The following is an 18,821-nucleotide window of genomic DNA, read 5'->3' on the forward strand; positions in this document are numbered from 1 at the left end:
AGGGCCCCCACCCCTGCCGGCCTCCCTGGAGACCTGTGGCCCCTGGGTTCTGCCCATGTGGCAGCGCACCACCCCCCCGCGCCCCGCTGCTCAGGAGCCAGGCGAGGCCAGGCAGGACCCCGGGGCAGGGCCCGGCGGGGTGGCCCCCCCCCACCTACCACGCCGATGAGGTCCCCGCGGCCGTACTCCCCGGCCAGGCGCTTCTTGAGGTCGTCCTGCCGGATCACCGAGCGCAGCCGGCCGCTGAGGACGATGTACGTGCAGTCCGACTTGTCCCCCTGCCTGCGGGCACAGGGCTGCGGTGGGCGGGGCGCCGGCCGGGGGCCCCGGGCCGCAGTGTGCAGCCCAGCCCAGCAAGCGAAGAGGTCTTCTCACTGAGCACTTTTCCTCTGGGAAGTACGGTTATCTCCCGTTAAATAACACGTATGCTAGCATGTAACACACTCATGACGACCTTCTAGGAAAGGATTACACGTGTAGCTGGGCCTTGGTTCTGGTGTTTAGTGCCACGGATGCCGGCAGCCGCGACCCAGCCCACGCGCAGCTGCCCCCTGCTGTGGCGCCGGGGGTGCGTGGGGTCATAGGAGGGCGGGGGGCACCGCGGGACCCTCACAGACGCCGCTGTGACGCCACCTTTGGGGCCACGTTCAAGGAGGGTGTGGGTTTGCCCGAGCGCGTCCGGGAGTGTGCACATGAGCCCGGAGCCGGGCCGCGCGCCCCGGGAAGCCCCACGCCGCCCTGCGCCCACCTGTACACGGCGCGCCCGGCCTCCACCTCCATCCAGTCCAGCGCGAAGTCGATCTGCCGCACGAAGGACGACACGCGCTTCACGACCGTGTGCGCCACGCCCAGGACCACGCTCGGCTGCTGCCGCATGATCCTGCCGGGCCGGCCCGGGGTCACGCCGGCCCGAGTCCTTGGCCGCCCCCTCCAGCCCCGCCCCCTCCCCCCAGGCCGCGGCACTGGAGGGCATGTGGCACCTGCCACCCCGCTTGTCAGACTGGGACGCCCACTGAGCAGGCGACGCGGGCAGGCCAGGGGCCGCGACACTGCACGGAGCCGTCACCACGCCGGCCCATCTGCCCCGTGTGCCCCGCGACCAGCAGCTGCGGGAGAGCCGGCACAGCCCCTGCCAGCGGTCACCCACCCCTGGGGAGGTCTGTCGGCAGAGGCCTCGGGCCTGAAGCGCCAGGTGGGGCGAGGACCCTCGGGAGGGAGGGGACGGGGGCTCGGGCCGTGAGCGCACAGACACCCTCGGGGAGGGACGCACCCACATTCAAGGGCACGCCGGGAGGGGGCCGCGCTCCCCCAGGCTGCTCCCGCATCTGGGCCTGGCGGGGCTGCCGGGGCTGAGCGGGGGCTCCGTCCAGCCCGGGAGAAGGCGCTGAGTCCACTTCGGCTCCCCGGGCCCAAGGGACACGGTGGCCACCCCGCAGCCTGACCCCCCCACACCCCCGCCGCCCATCCTGCCAGGACGCCTGTCTCCTCAAGGACACTCGGGGGGCGGGGCAGGGCGGGACCCGAGACCCGCCGCGTGGGCCCCACGGCAGCCCCCTCCCCCCCACCCCGGGTGCCGGCGGACTCACTCACTCGTAGAAGTGGGCCTTGGAGATGCACAGGAAGCTGCAGTCGCGGTTGGCCCTGATGGTGAAGATGAGCGGCTCGCCCGTGAGCACGGCCAGCTGGCCCACCAGCTCCCCCGGCCGCGTGACGAACAGGCAGCTGTCCTCCTCGCTGTCGATCTTGCGCTGGTACACGTGCAGCAGCCCCGAGACCACGAAGACGATGTTCACGTCCTGGCGGGGGGGGGGGGGGCGCCCAGGTCAGCTGCACCCTCCGCCTGCCCACCCCCCACCCCCCACGTGACTGTCCCGGTCCCAGGAGGCGAGCATCGCGGGCCCACCCCACCCCCAGCCCCACCCCCGGACGACCTGTCCCGCAGCTGCGGGCGGCCCCAGCTCACCGAGAGGTCGAGAGGTCGGGACACGGCCTCTCTCCCCACCTAGCACCCACAGGCCCCACATCCCCAGAGGGGCCTCTGCTCCCTGCCCAACCTGGACAGGCCTGCCCCTGACGGCAGCTGGCGGACCCCACCCCCGGCTGCCCTGCACACATCACAGGCGTCTCGGACCCGACATCGGCAAACGTGGCTCCGACACGGCTCCGACGCCAACCCCGTGCACCTGCGTCTGTCCCTCGGCCTCTTTCCAAACCCGCTCCCCCTCCCCCACAGGTCCACAGCTCTGCGGTCTGCACGGGAGGGGGCCGGGGCGGCAGGACCCCAGATGGGCTGCTCAGGGCAGAGGCACACCGCCCGGGTGTGGACCACGGGGGGACCGGCCGAGGGCTTCCAACCGGGTGCCCCAGACCCTCCAGGTGCAGCCAGCCAGCCGTCTGCTTCCTCGGGGGGGGGGGGGGCGGGGACAGGGCCACCGACGCCCAGGGGTGTCTCAGGGAGAGTCCACAGGAGGCCAAAGCCACCCCCAGCCCTCTGCTGCCCGAGTCGCCTGGGCCCGGGGCCCCTCTGCAGAGGGTGGGCGGGACCCAGGACACCGGGCACCTGTGACCGTTCTCTCAGACTGCGGCTTCCCCCTCACCTGGTCTCCCTGTTTGGACACCACCGTGCCCCCCGGGACGTGGCGGAAGGTCACCCGGCCGTCTAGCAGCTCGGGGTCCTGCAGACAGAGACTCGGCATCAGCACGAGGCGCTCCGGGTGGCGGCACAGTCCCCGCAGGAGGCGGGGAGGACGGGGGGGGGGGGGGGCGGGGGCGGGGCACGGCCACCTGCCGACACCGACACCGAGGCCGAGGCCGGCCCAGGACAGAGACCCCGGCGTGGCCACGCCCGGTGCCCTGACGGGACAGAGCGGACGCAGGCGCCTCCTCTAGTGTCGGGGACGGAGCTGATGGAGGCACCAGGGCACCGGCAGGGACGCACCCCCCCAGGTGCGCCAGGTGTCTGGGCCCCTGAGAGCCGGGCGGGGGTTGCGTCCCTGCAAACACCAGTGTGGGGAACACGGGGCAAACCCCCGGACAAGCCAGGCTCAGCCGGGACACGGCTCAGAGCAAGGCCCCCACAGACAGCGGCTCTGCCCCCGGGCACAGCCACTGACCCCCAGCGAGCAGCAGCTCAGGGGTCAGGGCCAACAGCCGGGGAGGCCGGGACCAGAGGCCAGCAGGTGTGAACAGGACACCCGCGTGTGCAGGAACAGGAAGGCCCTGCACGTGGAGAACCCCCCGGGAGGCCGACGCGCAGTCACTCCGGCCTCAGGGGTGGAGAGCGCAGGGGTCAGGGTTCACCGCACATCTGCGGGGTCACGCTGGCAGCCGTCCGGCGGGCCTGGGGAGGCAGGCGGACGCGGCTGGGGCCCCGAGCCGAGGAGCAGGAAGAAACCCGCACCCAGTCCGGGCGGCGCAGCACCCCGAGCTCCCACCTGGAGAGGAGCGGGTGTCTTCGCAGCAGTGGGGCGGGGGTCCTCCGTCCAGGGAGGCCCCCATCGCTCCTGTGTCCCCGGCACCGGCCCGGAAGGAGGCCCAGGCGGGTGCCGTGCGGCGCCTTCGGTGCAGGCGGCGAGAACTGAAGGAGCCCCTTTCTCTGCCCCGGCCAGCGGCGCCACTGATTGGCTGAGACGTCGCCCCGAGAGTTTGTTGCCCCAGAGGGTGAGGGTTTGGCCCCAGACTGGGGCGCACACAGGAGGCGCTCGCTCGGCCGGTGCTCTCTCTCCCTCTCGCTCCACAACCAGCGAGGCGTGTGCTCGGGCCGGCGAGGACTCTGTCCCCCAGGCCCCTGTCCCCGAGCAGGAAGGAGGCTCCCAGGGGCTGGCAGGGTGCATGGGGGGGGGGGGCAGTCGGTCTCCTGCTCTCCGCTGGCCCGGCCGGCGGGGGTGAGGCACCAGCGACGGAGCAGAGGCGTCACGACTGGGTCCTGGCCCCGGGGGCACGGGAGCCTCAGGAAGGAGCAGCCACGGAGATGCTTCCGCACACGGTCACGGGGACCGTTCCCGGGGCACGCGGAGAGGAGGACGCAGGGCCTCTGCCCGGACACGCCGCCCAGCAGGCGCGGTCCTGGGGCCGAGCCCCTGAGAGCCGCCCGCCCGCCCGCCCGCCTCGGCACGGCCGGGGCTGGGGACACCTACGTCCAGCTTCATCAGGGTCAGCAGGTCCTTCTTGGCGGCTCTGAAGATGGCGTCCGTCTTGGAGCCGGCCACGGTCTCGTCCTCGCTGCCATCCGCGTAGTGAACGACGGCAGAGGGCGTCTCCGTGACAACCACGCTCCTCTTGGGCTGCCGGGGAGCACAGGCCGGCTGTCAGAAGGGCCGGGTGGGAGGCAAGGGCCGGGCTGGGCGGGGGGGGGGGGGGGGCGAGGGGGCGAGACCTACCTTCCCGGCCGCGGCGCTCCCGGGGCGCTCCTCTGCCTGCAGGGGGGCCCGGGCACAGTCACAGGCCGTCCGCGGGTCTGCGGCGGCACCTGCGGACGGACGGGAGCCTCAGGACGCGTGTGGGCAGGGGGGCCCCGGGGCACCCCGACACCTGCGGGCCCACCCATAGGTGAGACGGGGTCCGGGAGTGGGGCCGCCGTGCTGCTGTGCCTCGTAAACGTGCCCACGCCAGCATGAGCCACCCTCGCCCGGACGCGACCGCCTTGGCGCGGGGTCTGCCCGCCAGGCCCGAGCTGGGCGGTGGCTCCCACGGTGCGCCCAGGGGTCAGGCCGGTCCTCACCCTCCGGCCACCTCCAGAGCTGCGCTGACCCCAAGCGAGCGCACTGGGGGCCGAGCTGCCTGCACCTGTGAACAGGTGTGTGCGGCTGGGGCTGTGCGAGCAGCTTCCCACCAGGAGGAACACTGTGCACTCGGACTCGGGGAACGAGAGGCCCTGGTGTCGCAGGCGAGTGTGAGAAGCCGACAGAAAACAGCCGAGAGCACGTTTCCGACCCGGAACGAGGAGGGGCAAGACCCGAGACTGTCTCCGGGGGGGGGGGGGGCTGGCGTCCAGGAAGGGGGCATCGTGGCGGGGTGGGGGGGAGCCCCCGCGCAACACCTCACAGGAGCCGCCCGCAGCCTGTGGACGCAGACGGAGCCAACGGCCGCCCGGGAGGGGGCACGGGGCCACAGCGCTCACCAGCCAGCAGCCAGACGGCACCGCCTCGGAGGGAGCAAGCCGGACAAGGGGCCGAGGCGACCTCTGCGGCTGAGAGCCGCCCAGAGCGCCAGCCGCCGGCCACCGGCAGGTGGTGGGCACGGGCAGTGTCTCCTGGGGATGGTCCAGCCACTGTGGCGGCCACGCAGCCCAGCACACCGCCTCCCAGGAGCACGCGTGTTCGCATGAGGCAGGCACTGGCCAGCGTGGGGAGGAAGGACGGTGCTGGGGGCCGGCAGGGCCCAAGGGTGCGGCACGGTGCACCAGTCGCCACGGTGCATGGGGCCACGGTGAAACCGGGGGTGTAGCAAGGGGCCCACCGCTGCCTCCTGCAGAGCCAGAGTGCTGGCACGGGGTCCCTGGGGTGAGGCCTCGCCCGCCGGCCGGCACCCGGGGCAGGGGGAGTGGCCCTTTACCTGGCGGAGCCGCGGGGGCCTGGCCGCTGGCCGGGGCCTGGCCGAGCTCGTCTGCGATCCCCTGGTGGACGGCCGGCAGCGGGACGGACTGGCTCCTCTGCAGCAGAGGCCCGGAGGTGGCTGCCCGGCTGCCCCCGAGGTCTGCTGGGGGGCGGGGAGCGCGGGGGTGAGGCCAGGCTCTGTCCCCACGGCAGCCCTCTCTGCCCACCTCGGCCCAGGGACCGCCTCTGCACACCTGCCCGGCTGGCCACCACCCGTGCCCGCCCGCCCAGGGGGCCGACAGGCAGGGGACAGCCTCAGACACAGGCCCCGCTCTGCCCCGCCCCCAGGGTCTCCCTGAGCTGCCCGGTCCCTCGCTGCCACTTCCTGACGCAGGAGGGGGCCACGGCGACTTTCCTCAGAGCAGCCCCCTGCTGAGGGCCCCCCGGGCACCCGGGCTGAGCCTGGCCATCAGCACCCCGGGGGCCCTTCCGGCGAGTGGGTGCACTTGTCCGTGAACCCCCGGGGGTGTGGCTGTGCACCACGAACCCTGGAGGAGCTCCTGGCCGGGAGCCTCGGGAATCAGTTTCTTCCCCCAAATCCAGGCCCCCCGGTGGTCTCAGAGCAGCGTGGCCAGGGCACAAAGCTCAGAACCTGCTCCCTGAAGACCTCCTCCCTGGGGCCGGGTCCCTCCGCAGAGACGGGGAGACCACAGGTGACTGGCGGGCCAGCGGGCAGGAGGGGCCTGGACTTGGGCGGGGGAGGACCCCAGGGGCAGGTACCTGGGTCACTGGGCTCCTCGGGGCCACAGCTTGTCTGCCTCTTGGCCTTTCCTGCAGCCACGCTGGCCACAGACACGAGGGGGATGGCCTGGCTCTCCTGGGGCGGGAGACAGGAGAGATGGAAGTGCCACCCGGGACGCCCGGGGCTCCCGGAGCGAGCAGGGGACCCTCGGGGGGCAGCCACACCTCGGGGACAGGGGCCAGGTCAGCTGGGAGAGCCGCCACTTGAAGCGGGGCTGGCCTGTTTGCGGCACCAAAGACCCAGCGAGTTTACACTACACTTGAGGCGCTCAGAAACCGTGACTGTCTTTCTTCATCGAGACGAACAGTCGTGGGGGAAGCAAGAGGGCTCGCCCTCGGGGGGCCGCAGAGGGAGACAGGGAGCCCAGGGCAGCACAGGCCCAGGGGGCCCGAGAGCGAACACGTGTGTGGCACATGGGGGCCGCGGGGACGTGGCTGGGCTCAACCGGGGCCCTGGCCGGCACCGGCTCCCGGGCCCAGCTGTCCTCTAGGCCAGGAGGACACAGCAGGTCACGGCTGCCCCGTCTGCTCCTCCCTAGGACTCGGGGGTGGCAGCCACAGGCTCTTCCACGGTCGCTGCCACCCGCAGGCCTTGACCTCAAGGATGGTCCAGGGGCCCCAGGGACGAGAGGGGCGGCCTCCGCTGGGCAGCTGTCAGGCGGTGCGCACCAGAGGGCCAGAAGGACTGGGCCCGGGCCACACCCGAGACCCCTGCTGCACAGGAGCCGGGGCCGCCTCAGGCCGCTGGCAGCCGGTGTCCTGGAGGCAGCAGCCCCGGCCTCAGAAGGAACCCACCGCCCAGCCCCCGGGCGGCCGGCCCCGCGTCACCTCTGCCGGCGGCACGCACCGGGTTGAAGAGCTCCGTGGTCAGGCCCAGGTAGTTGTGCAGGGCCAGGAAGGTGACCCGCTGCAGCCGCACCATGATGATCTGCGGGGGCAGGGCCGGCCGGCCGGTGAGCCCCCCACCCCGGCCTCCCAGGCCTGCACCCGCCCCCTCCAGCCCAGTTTTGGCCATCGCCAGGGTCACCTAGGGGTCAGCGTCAGGGGCAAGAGCTCTGTGCAGCATCTTTGCAAGTTTTCTGTCAATCTAAACTCACTTCAGACGAGAGGTTTAAAATTAAACAAGCTTCGGGGGGAAGGGGCAGATGGGAAGGCCTGCATGAGGCCCATTAATTCTTGTTGCAGACAAAGCGTAACAAGGTTTCCCAAAGCGCCCCGCCCCTCAGTGCGGCCCCTGCGGTGAGGGGAGGCCCCTCCTGCCGACTCCCGCCTGGACGCTGGGACAGCGGGGTCGGGGGCCCAGAAGCACCCACCTGCACCACCCTGACCAGGGTTTCCGGATACTTCTCAAACACTCCTTGGAAAGCCACCGCCGGCAGCCTAAGGACGGTGGACGGGGCGGCGGCTCGGGCAGACACGGTTTTGTAGGGTGCGGTGTGGCCCTGCGGCGAGGCACCGTGTGAACCCCCAGCTGTCCCTGCGGCTCCAGCCGGCACGCGGCTCTCGCACGGCCCCCTGGAGCCCGGTGAGCAGGGGGGAGGCTCGGCAGGGGAGGTGCGGGCACCGACCACGGCGCCCAGGCCCACATTCACGGCACCCTGCACCCTGGCTGATGCCCAGCCCGGCCCCGTCACCCCACTTGCCTCCCACACCGGGTCCCGGCAGCAGCCCAGCCCTCTCCGGCCCCGACGGCGCTGCCTGTGGCGAGTCCCCACGTAAAGGCCATCACACGGGGCCTGGCTCCTGTCACTGCGACAGGGCACCTGTGACGCACACTCCAGGCCCGCACGGCCCCCGGCCCGGCTGCCCGGATGAGGCCGTTGACCCACAGACACCCCGGTGTCCCCGCCCGTGGGGGACGGCGGACGCCTGTCTCCGGCTTGACAGGCACACGTGAAGCTGCCGTGCACGGTGACTCGCAGGGCGCTGTGTGGCGGCCCCCGCTCTCTCGCTGGGCATCCAGAAGCGGGACCTGCAGTCACAACTTCTGAGGACGCACCAGCCACCCCCTCAGAGGCGACACCACCCGGCATTCCGCCCGCAGGGAGCGAGCGTTTGGGGCACCCGCCCTCCCCGCACCGGCCCGGTCACCTCCCGTCCCAGAAGTCCCCAGGAGCCGGCAGCACCTCGGTGCCAGGCCGGGAGGGAAGACCCGCCGTCCTGACAGGGCTGGGGTCTCCCCAGGGTGTCGCCGTGGCCACCCCAGTGACGACCCCCGGCGCGTCTGTGCATGTGCGGCTGGACACTCGCTTCTCTGAGCTGAAGTGCCCGCTCTCGCCTCCCAGCGGCTCTCGGGTGAGCTGCCGGCTGCCCTGCCCGGAGCCCCGAGAGTCCCGGGAGGACTCGGCACACCCCCCTCAGCAGGCTCGGGCTGTGCCGGTGCCTCCTCCGGCCCGAGGGCGGCTGTCCCGACCTCGCCAGTGCCCCTCACGGGCCGGGCTTCACCTCTGGTGAGGCCTAGGTGACCGTGCTCCTCCGGTCACGGTCCTGGCGTCTTTGTCCCGTCTGAGCAGTCCCCGAGGAGCAGGAGGTGACGGGTGTCCCTCGGCACGTCCCTCGGAACGTCCCCCTGCGCCCCGCGTGCAGGCCTGTGACCGGCCCTGGGTGCCAACGGCTGCTCCACGTGCTCTCGAGAGGCGGTGCCTCCCGTGCTGGGCGCCGCCTTCGGCAGACGCACAACCAGCCGGCTCATCGAAGGCAGGGACAGTGCCGCTCAGGTCCTCGGCGCCTCTGCGGTCCCGTGTCTGCGCGGCGTGTCGGTCCCCCAGGGAAGGGCCGGGGTCTCCGACTGCAACGCTGCTGCGTCTGCGTGCTCTCCGTTCTGTGAGTTTCTGCCCCGCCCCCGAACCCGCCGCGTCTGAAACCCTGTCGCCCGGCGGGCGCACACTTGGCACGGGTGTGCCTTCTCGGCCCCGTGCAGGAAGTCGACAGGCATCTAGGACGGAAGGTTCTGGAACACGAGGGGAGCCCAGAGGAGCTGTTCCGCGGGGGCGGCAGGAGAGACGAGAGGCTCACAAAAGGTCACACAGGCGCTTGGAACTCGCCGCGTGGCTTCGCTAAGACTTGCGTCTGTAAACCACACGAGCCCGGCCCGGCGCCTGCTCAGGCAGAAGTGAGGTCCTTCCAGACGACGAACCGGCCCCGCAGAGTTCTGCCCCCTGGAACCCCAGACCCCCTTCCTCCCCCGGCCTGGCTTGAGGAAGGTGGACCCCCGTGGGGGCCCGGGGACGAGGGGGCCACTGTGGGCGGGGGACACCACTCCCAGTGCCGTGAGCACTGGCGTTCAACCCCAGGTCCTGGAGGTCGGCGCTGGCCCCCACCACTCAGAGGGGGGAAGGGCCCCCCGTCGTTTGGGCCGGAGCTCTTTTTTTGCTTAAAGCCCTCGGCCAAGGTGGAGAATCCACGTCCCTCCTAGGTCACCTGCATGAGCAGGCGCCCACGACCCCGGGCCCTCAGCCCACCGGGCCCAGCGCACACACAGAAGCAGGCCAGCCAGAGCCGGAGCCAGACCCGCCCCGCCCATTGGCCCGTCTGGGGCAGACGCGCCTCCCACTGCCCGCTGGCCGCTCGGGGTGGGTCAGCCTGCTCAGAGGAGGGGGTGTCTCCCTCAGCCTGGCCAAGTGTCACCCCAGGGGCCGCGGTCCTTTCCACGCCTCCACCCCCAGCCCCAAAGCAGCTCAGACACGCCTGCGCCGGTCTGAGAGGGCGGGGTGAGCACACTGGACACCCTCTCCATCTCTGCCCACAGCTCGCCACCCCTCGTCCCGCACGAGAACTTGGGGTCCGTCCGTCCTGAGCGCCACTCGAGAGCCCTCAGGCACGTGCAGAGAGACGGGGCGGGGGTGGGGGGGAGGTGCCTCCCGTGTGAACTGAGAGCAGCCGGGCGGCATGGAGGAGGCGTGAGAATCAGCGCCGTGGCGGCACGGGCGTGTGCAGGGCCCGCGAGGCCCCTGTGCGAGGAGGGGACCTGGCTCAGAAGGCGGCCCCGGGGGCAGGGGGGGCACACAGGCACTGAGCCGGCTGTGGCTGGCGGCGGCGCTGACAGGGACTTCTCGGCCCTCTGGACGCCGGACGCGTCCCACAGCGAGAGCTCGGAAGCCGCAGCTCAAGACGCTGCGTTCGGACCGACGGGGCGAGCAAGAGTGGAACCTTGGGGCTCAGCAGCTGGCGGGGGAGGCCTGACTGGGGTGCAGCCCCTGCGGGCGCTGGGTGCCCTGGGGTCCTGCAAGACCCCTAAGGACTCGGCTGCGGACTGGACCCCAGACAGGCGCAATGACGTGCAGACGGGGCTGCTCGCACAGCAGAGAAGGCGGCTGGGAGCGACGAAGGTGCCGTCGGCCGCGGTGCAGAGGACCCTGAGCGGGGACGGGGACAGGGACAGGGGACGCCCCCCACGACACTCCGTGCCTTCGGACTCCCGGAGTGGGCGGGCGCGTGCGGCACCCAGCCCCAGGCCCACCGTCGTGGAGACAGCCAAACCCGCGAGCGAGTGCTCGGCCCTGCGTGTGCGTGGAGCCGCTCTGGGGACACCCCGACCTCCTGGGGCCCCGCCCCTCCTGGGCCGGCCCCGCACCGTGGACCCCCACCCTGGCGCGGAGGGACCCCCCACCCCAGGGAGGAGCGAGAGCGGCACAGCTGGGGGCACTCACGGTGATGACGTCCAGGATGCTGAGCAGGCTGTGGACGCTGTCCCCGGCGAGAACCTCTTTCACCACGACCTCCGTGCCGTCCTGCAGGTGGGGGGCAGGGCAGAGTGGGCCGCTGGCGGAGGGCCCGGCCGCCTGGCAGGGGCCGCAAGTGACGAGCTCCCACGCAGAGGACAGGAGGCGTGGGGACAAAGAGGAAGGAGACCCCGCCGGCCGCACGATGTCTGGGCCCTGGGCCCGGCCGCCCCAGGAGCCTGCACTTCGCCAAACCGCCGTGCAGCGCCAGCCCCCTGGGAGGCTGCAGGCCCGTGTTGGTACTGTCAGCGTGCGAGCGGCCTTGGCCACAGGCCACACGTCCCCGCTGGGTGGAGCGAGAATGGACACCTGGGCTGCTGGTGACGTGTGGCTGTCACGGGGGCAGGCGCACACACCTGGGCCACCCCGGGAGGCTGCTGCAGGCCCCGGCCCCGGCCGGACACAGCGCTACCGGTGCTGAGCCCTGTGGGCGCAGTGACGGCGCGGTGCAGCGGGGAGGGCTGGCGGCCCATCCAGGGCGTGGGGGCCGCCGGGAGTGCCCTTCTCCGCAGAGAACTAGGATGGGAGACTCTGCACCGACTTCCCAGTGGGGACGCACGGAGACGTTGAGGGGGCGGGACCAGCGAACACACGCAGACCCGCCCCCTGCACCTCCCTCCACATCCCCGGGCCCCGCCCCGCCCCCGGCGGGCGCTCACCGCGTCCTGCACGCAGACCTCCAGCCGCCCGTCCTGCACCACGTAGATGCTGGTGTCCGGCTCCCCCGGCCGGAAGACGTGCGCCCCTTCGTGCAGCTGCACGAAGACCATGTGCTTGCACAGCTCCAGGAACAGCGGCTTCTCGAAGTGGCCCAGGACCCTGCAGAAACCAGAACGCGTGTGGACACCCCCGGGAAGGAGGGGCGGCGGGGCAGCCCCTGGGGGCAGCCCGGCGGGGGTCCAGGCTGGCGCTGCCCCAGCCAGGCCCGCAGGGCCGGCCTCCGCGGGGCTGCAGCCTGGAGGCACCGTCAGGACAGGGGCCTGGACCCCGGAATCCCTGTTACTGTTCTCAGCTCAAAAGGACTCCGGGGCTGTGACTCTGAGCTTGAACCAGACGCATACCCGAGGCCCGGTGGAGGCGCCCCCTCAGGGGACGGTGAAATGGGCTGGAAAGGGGGGAGGGAAGGCCCCGGGGAGGGGGGAGGCGACCCGACCACGCCTTCAGGTGCAGCACACACTCCCCGCTCTCCGAGCTCCCGGCCGCAGGGGGACACGCCGACAAGCAGGCGAGCACAACGGCACACGGAGCTGGCGAGGAGGCGGCTCTGCCGGCCGCCGGGGCCCAGGCGGCAGCAGGGAAGCCCTGCCCACTGTCGGCGGCCCCACGGGAGGGGGGGCACCGTGACGCCGGGCCGCGGTGGTCTCCGGCGCCTCTCACCGAACGTTCTTCAGCATGTACAGGACCTCCAAGGGCAGGTGAGAGCTCTTCACGTCGAACTCCGTGAGGTCGGCCTCCAGCAGGGAGGGCGGGGGCTCCTTGGGCTGCAGGGTCGGGTACTCCCTCTTGAACCGCAGGATCCTGCGAGCACACACCCGGCCTGGAGCGGGGCCCGAGGCGGCGAGCGCGGCCGCGCCCCCGGGGAGGGCAGCCCCCTACCTCTTGGCCAGGGACAGCACCTTGGTCCTCTTCCTCACCCGCTGCCGGGGGGCGGCCGTGTTCCCCACGAGGGTATTGGGGAGCGTGCTCACCTGCAGAGAGGCCGAGTCACAGCCCTGAGGCTGGACCCAGCCCCAGCCCGCCCGGGACATGGGGGACGAGCCTGGGTGTCGTGGACAATGACCACCACACGTCCCATCCCCACGGCCAGCCCAGCGCCCGCCCCCGAGCTCCTGGGACCCCCCCCATGACACTTCTCCACCGCCCACTATGCTGCACAGCCCCCGTGGCCCACAGCTCTTCGAAAGCCTGCCTCCCCTCTGACCCTGTCCCTGCAGGGCAGCCCTTTGTGCCCGCCCCCCCCATCAGGCAGCAGCATGGGGGGGTGCAGAGTGGACCCCTCAGGCAACCACTGCCCCCTGCTGTCCTCAGGTTCCCGAGGAGTGCCGGCCCCAGGCTGTGGGCTGCACTGAGGGCGTGTGGCCACCAAGACTCCCACTCCCGCCCCGGTGTCCCTGCACCACTGGACCGGCTCCCTGTCCTCCTCGCCCCAGGTCCAGGTGCTGCCCCACAGTCCTCGGCGGGACCGTGAAGGGGCGACCCCACCCGACCCGCACAGACTCCTCCAGGCCTGCCGGGGTCGCTGCGTGTGGGCCCGCACTGGGAGGCCGGCCCAGCTCTGAGCGGCCACCACAGCCCATCCCCAACACGTGACGCTGGCCAGAGCAGAAGACCCCCGCTGGGACCCCCACGGGTCCTCCCATCTGACGCTGCCCGCACAGAACACGAGGCGACTGTGGCACTGGACAGTGGGGCCACCACGTGGGGCCCCCAGGGGAGGCGCGGGCCGGGGTCCCCAGGGACAGCCGGACCAGGTGCCTGTCCCCAGAGCAGGGCTTCCACTGCGTAGGTCTGAATCCTGGCAGGAACCGCGATCTCCGCCCCGGAGCCGGGACCCTCTGTGTGCATGGGCCCAGGCAGGGCTCTGGAAGGGCCTCTGTCACTGTGCGCTTGCCCAAGCAACCACGATGCTTCAACCAGCCGAGCCTGCCCAGGCCTCCCCAGCCCCACAGCCGTGCGGCCCCAGGCACAGAGCTGCCCCCAGCCTGGGGAGCTGGGCCGGGGGATGGTGGGGCAGAGGCCTCACTGCACAGGAGCCCACAGCCAGGTCACCTTCCGCATGATCTTCCGGCCGTAGAACATCACTTTGTCTCTCTTCCGGAACCTGTACTGGGGGGTGGGCTGCACGTGCCCTGCAAGGGAGCGGAGGGGCCCCCGTCACTCAGCAGCGGGGAGGGAAGGGCAGCGTCTCCCCCGGGGCTGCCAGAGCCACCGGGGGGTGCAGGAGGCCGCCTGAGCGAGAGCCGAGGATGCTGGACACTCAGCCGCCGTGGGTCCGACATGCTCGGCCCCGGCCTGGACGGCCAGCCGTCTCCAACGACAGCCGCGGGGGCCAGCAGGCTGCTCCCAGGCTCCCCGTCCCGCCGGAGCCCCAGCCCTGCCCCTGGAGCCGGAGTCCCACGCGAACACTCACGGAGCCGGTTCGCCCTCCTGTACACGAGAAGGACCGCGACGCCGACGAGGGCCAGGGCCAGGAGGGCTCCGATCGCCATGCCCGCGAGCTGGGGGGTGGGGGGACAGACGGGTGCCCGTCAGCTGGGCTGCAAGGAGCCCGCCCCGCCCGACCACAGGCCGCGCCCAGGGTCCAGGGAGCAGGGTGGCCGGGTGCTGTGGTTACCATGGGGGACTGCGTGTGCTGCTCCGTCACCTGCAGCCACCAGGAGTGCAGGGTGGGGCCCAGACAGACGCCAGCCTGGAGGAGAGCAGGGTGGTCAGGAGGGCAGGACGGGCCTGGCCTCCCAGGGCAGTGAGGATGGAGCCTCGGGTCAGGGAGGGACCTCGGGAGACAAGCCGCCTTCCGGGAGCCGAGGGCCTGCGCCCACAGCCCAGGAGCATGGCGAGAGGCCTGCGCCCAGGGCCACCCACAGGACTGCTGGACGGGGCCCGGGCCCTGGCTGCGTCGGCAGCAGATGCTCCTGGAACCACAGTGGGGGCAAAGGCCACCTCTCAGTGCCCTCTGGTCACCAGTAGGACGGTGGCAGTGACCCCAGGACACGTGGAAGCCCGAGCACCGGCGGTGCTGAGAGGCCCCGGAGAGCCATCCGGGTTTTGAGGACACTAAATTGCACCTCACCACAGAGAAGGGCTGTGAGCCTGCTGCCCCCCGCCCCCAGGGAAGAGTTACCCGGCTCTAGAAGGCCACGGGGTGGGGGGAGCTCTGAGGGTGAGTGGGCAGCGGCTGTGCCACCCTCCTGGAGGGTGCTGGCTGACTCCCAGAGGCCACGAAGAGGGAAACTCGGGCAGCAAACAAGCTGCACTCTGACCCCCACCCTCGGTGGCCGCAGACCCCCCCCCCCCCCCCCCAGGAACAGGGCCGGCACCTGCTGGTCTGTCCAGGTTCTGCACAACCCAAGGACAGGAGCAGTGCGCCTGACCCTCCAGAAAGCCAGATCGGAGGCGGTGCCGGTGCCCACAGACTGGGAAGGGCGCTCCGAACCACGTCCCACGAGCGGAGTGTGGCCTTCGGACACTACGTGTCCAGAGCCCTCGACCTCTGCACTCGGTGTGAGAGGCAAACAGGAGCAGTGGGGGCTCTCTGCTCCCCAGGCAAGGCCCCCCCACCAGCCCACCACACAGTGCCCAGACCCCTGAGCACACCCTTCGCCCCAGCACAGCAGGGCTGCCTGGGACTGAGCGCACGGTGCCCGCAGCCTCTGTGCACCGTCGCCACGGCTACGGCTGGCGTCTCACACGTTCCCACTTCTCACTGCAGCCCAGAGGCATCGACCCAGCCTCGGGAGAGGGAGACGCAGGGCCTCCCCGCACTCAGCTCCAGGGACCTGACCAGGGGCTGCACGGCCCCCTGCTCCTGGTCTGGGAACGCCCAACTGGGCTCGCCAGGGCTCGGATGCACCCGGAACCCTCCGGCTCCATACCTCCAGGCCCGAGTCCTCCTCCTGCTCCATGGCTGAGGAGGAAGCAAACAGTCCAGGTGAAAAGAAGAAAGACTGGTTCCAGTGGAGACAGGTGTTCCTGCAGCTCAGTCACATGGGAGAGCGACGTGTCCCGCCTTCCCCGGGTTCCTGTCCGTGTCAGTTACGTCCTCACCGACGGCCAAAGCCGGACGAAAAACTCCCCCTTGACGAGGAGCTGCCTCTTCTGAAGCATCAGAGCCACTTGCCTTTCCGTAAACAGCCCTCACGTGGCCACCCAGGCACCTAGGACTGCGGCCAAGTCCTGGCCAGCCAAGGGCACTGAGCAGCCGGGCCAAGGCCCGGTGCCGATGGCAGCTTGCAGCTGGGCAGAGGCCAGCGCGGGGCCATGGCTGCTGAGACCGACCCTCCCTGGTGGCCCGTGCCTGGGGACCCCCATCCAGGGCGGCTGAGCCCTCAAGTGGGTGTGCTTGGGTCCAGGGACCACAAACTTGGGGAGCAGCCTGCATACCCGGCCTCCGCCTGGTGGGGAGCGGCCAGGCGTGGGCCTTCCCCCTGCAGCTCCCTGAGGACACTGGCAGCAAGAGAGCATGTGTCGCTTCCCACATCCCACCCTGAGAAGCTGGGGAGAAGGCAGGCGTGGAGCCAGGCACATGGGCATCAAACGTCCTTGTCCCAGCGGGGGAAACCCCTTCTCAGCTGAGTCTTGGCAAGGGCCAGCAGGCCTGGACCCAGCTCTGTGGCCTGCCACTGCCCTGGCCACTGCCCGTCTCCCAGCATCCCCAGGCTGGTGGAGGGGCCGAGTTCACCATCTCCAGCACCTGGGCCAGCAAGAAGGTGACCCAGCGAAGAACTGAGGGCACTGGCACCAGGGTTGCGGGAGCAGGGTGAAGGGGGACGTCAGGGTTATGCCAGAAGAGCCAGTAGGACCTGTGAGTGGGTGTTTGGGGTGGCCACCAGACTTAGGGGACAGGGATGTGGCAGGGGTCAGATTTGGGGTACCATCAGGGTTGTGAGGGCTTCAGGGTTAGGGAAGCATCAGGCTTGGGGGCTAGGGGGTTACAGAGGCGTAGGTTAGGGGGGTGGAGTTGCAGGGGTGTCGGTGTCACTGGGGCTTCGGGTTGGAGGGCTTCATGGTTACAGGGGCATTGGGGTTAGAGGGGCAACGGGCTCAGGGAGTGCCGGAGTCACAGCGGCATTGGCGTTGCAGAGGTATCACGTTTAGCGGTGTCAGGTTGCGGGGCATCGAGTTTGGGGGCGTTAGTGTTACAGGAGCACCAGGTTTAAGGGGTGTTAAGGGTTATGGAGAGGCGTCGGTGTTACAGGAACGTCGGTGTGCGGGACCCGAGAGGAGCGGGCTGCGGCTCCCCGAAGCAGACGAGTGCGTCCGGCGCGGGTTGGGAGAGCTGCCGGCTACCCCACCCCACCTGGCTAGACCCCGACCGCCGGCTCCCGACGCCCGGCGGCGACTCACCGCGCCCGAGCTCCCAGCGCCCGCACCGCGCCGGATCTCGCAGCGCATTGGCCGGCCCTTCTAGTCCCGCCCCCGGCACTGTGGCGCAGCCAATCGGAGCGGCTCTTGCTGCGGCGTGGGGGCGGGCGCCGGAAGCCGCTGGGCGCCGGAAGCGGAGCGCGGCGCCCGCGGCGCACTGAGCTCCCCAGGCCCGGGCGGCGGCGGCGGCGGCGGCGGCGGCGGCGGCGGCGGCGGCGGCGGCGGCGGCGGCGGCGGCGGCGGCGGCGGCGGCGGCATGGGGCTGCTGAGCGCGGCGGCACGTTGCGTGGTGCGCGGCGCCGACCGGATGAGCCAGTGGACCAGCAAGCGCGGCCCGCGCACCTTTAACAAGAGCCGCGGCGCGAAGGGCACCGGCGTCCGCACCCGCGAGGGCAAGTTCGTGCTGGTCAAGGAGATGGTGCCCGAGCTGGTGGTGCCCGACCTGGCCGGCTTCAAGCTGAAGCCCTACGTGAGCTACCGCGCGCCCGCGGGCGACGACGCGCCGCTGACGGCCGCGCGGCTCTTCCAGGAGGTGGTGGCGCCCGCCGTGGAGAGGGACTTCCGGGCCGGCACTTTCGACCCCGAGCGCCTGGACAAGTACGGCTTCGAGCCCACGCAGGAGGGCAAGCTCTTCCAGCTGTACCCCAAGAACTTCGCGCGCTAGCGGCTCGCCGGAGGGACGCAAAAGCCCCTCCTGCGCCCTCTTCGCCGGCCCTGGCGCGCTCTACCCTCCAGCCCGCCGGGCGCAACGACGGCTGTTTCTCTGAGCCTCCGCTCGGTACTGGAGGGGCTGCTGGAAGCATCCCCAGCGCAGCTGCCTTAATACTTAGACAGGAGGTGCCAGACCGGAGCCCCGGGACCCTGAACCCAAGGATAACAGCGGATGAACTGAAGCTGCACCATCGATCGGCCTGAGACCCGACTGACAGTGGCTTGCCAGCATTACTGGCCACAAACCCCTCCCCGTCTTGATCCCAGGAAAACGCAGAGTCCCAACCCTTCTGGGCTGGTGCGTCCCCCGCGCCCAGCCCTTTCCCTCTCTTGGGAAAATAGAAATAAAACTTTGTCGCCTGCACTTTCTTCTGGGAGTTCTTTCACAGCCCACACCCTGGCCACCCTAACACTCGGGGCCCCGGCGCCCGGAGTTCCTCCCCCTCCCCTGGTTTCTAATAAAGGTCCTGGCTCCGCAGAGTGAGGTTTGGCATGTGGCCTTCGTGAGATGAAGCGCTCGGCCTGGCGGGGCTGGGTGCACGGACCAGGTCCTTCTCCAGGTACTACTGATGGTGGGTGTGTTCGCGGGGGTCGGGTGGGGGAGGTCAGGTGAAAGGAACGGCTCCCCTTGGGGCAAACAGGTGGAGGCTGCACCACAGGATGAGCCCCAACTAGGGCTCGACAGCGTCTCCTGGGGTCCACCTGTCTCAGTGACAGCTGCTCCCGTCTCCTGTGCTCTCTCTGTATTTCGTAACCTAACGAACTCTGACAGTGGGGCAAGGTGGGTCACTGTTTCTGTATGGAAAGGAGAGGGCCATCAGCTGGGGGCTGATCACGCGGCACAGGGTAACCTCTTACTGCATGCCTGACCTGCGGGCACCTCCCAAGCTGCGTTGGGCTCTTTCCCGTGCAGCGGTGATCGCAGTCGGAAATTCAGCAGCAGCGACGCCGGGGCTCTGACAGCTTCCAGTGG

General features: G+C 70.9%; 2 protein-coding genes across 3 annotated transcripts in view; one reads left to right on the forward strand and one right to left on the reverse strand.

Moving 5' to 3' along the window:
* PNPLA7 (patatin like phospholipase domain containing 7) overlaps positions 1-15,942 on the reverse strand; it is a 32,509-nt gene extending 16,567 nt beyond the window's left edge. Inside the window, exons 1-18 of one of the 2 annotated variants that reach the window (XM_036022516.1) lie at positions 15,649-15,942; positions 14,391-14,465; positions 14,187-14,274; positions 13,826-13,905; positions 12,653-12,744; positions 12,434-12,574; positions 11,716-11,875; positions 10,985-11,065; positions 7,649-7,777; positions 7,183-7,263; positions 6,315-6,411; positions 5,554-5,694; positions 4,380-4,468; positions 4,137-4,283; positions 2,598-2,675; positions 1,591-1,796; positions 749-880; positions 159-282 (exon numbers count right to left, since the gene is read on the reverse strand). In XM_036022516.1, coding sequence (XP_035878409.1) covers positions 159-282; positions 749-880; positions 1,591-1,796; positions 2,598-2,675; positions 4,137-4,283; positions 4,380-4,468; positions 5,554-5,694; positions 6,315-6,411; positions 7,183-7,263; positions 7,649-7,777; positions 10,985-11,065; positions 11,716-11,875; positions 12,434-12,574; positions 12,653-12,744; positions 13,826-13,905; positions 14,187-14,274; positions 14,391-14,465; positions 15,649-15,678 — 1,971 coding nt within the window. In that variant the 5' untranslated portion in view covers positions 15,679-15,942. Of the gene's footprint in view, positions 1-158; positions 283-748; positions 881-1,590; positions 1,797-2,597; positions 2,676-4,136; positions 4,284-4,379; positions 4,469-5,553; positions 5,698-6,314; positions 6,412-7,182; positions 7,264-7,648; positions 7,778-10,984; positions 11,066-11,715; positions 11,876-12,433; positions 12,575-12,652; positions 12,745-13,825; positions 13,906-14,186; positions 14,275-14,390; positions 14,466-15,648 lie in introns of both variants that reach the window. The other variant, XM_036022515.1, reaches the window with a different exon arrangement.
* Positions 15,943-17,270: 1,328 nt separating this feature from the next.
* MRPL41 (mitochondrial ribosomal protein L41) lies at positions 17,271-18,212 on the forward strand. Its single transcript, XM_028519207.2, has 2 exons — positions 17,271-17,312; positions 17,382-18,212. The coding sequence occupies exon 2, from the start codon at positions 17,394-17,396 to the stop codon at positions 17,799-17,801; it is 408 nt and encodes a 135-aa protein (XP_028375008.1). The 5' UTR covers positions 17,271-17,312; positions 17,382-17,393; the 3' UTR covers positions 17,802-18,212.
* The last annotated feature ends 609 nt before the right edge of the window (positions 18,213-18,821 follow it).

This window comes from Phyllostomus discolor, chromosome 3, assembly GCF_004126475.2.
Source record: "Phyllostomus discolor isolate MPI-MPIP mPhyDis1 chromosome 3, mPhyDis1.pri.v3, whole genome shotgun sequence".
In the NCBI taxonomy this organism is placed as follows: Eukaryota; Metazoa; Chordata; class Mammalia; order Chiroptera; family Phyllostomidae; genus Phyllostomus; species Phyllostomus discolor.

What these genes read in the sequence shown, in the direction of transcription:
- MRPL41 (XM_028519207.2), top strand. Translation starts at nt 17,394, where the DNA reads ATGGGGCTGCTGAGCGCGGCGGCACGTTGCGTGGTGCGCGGCGCCGAC.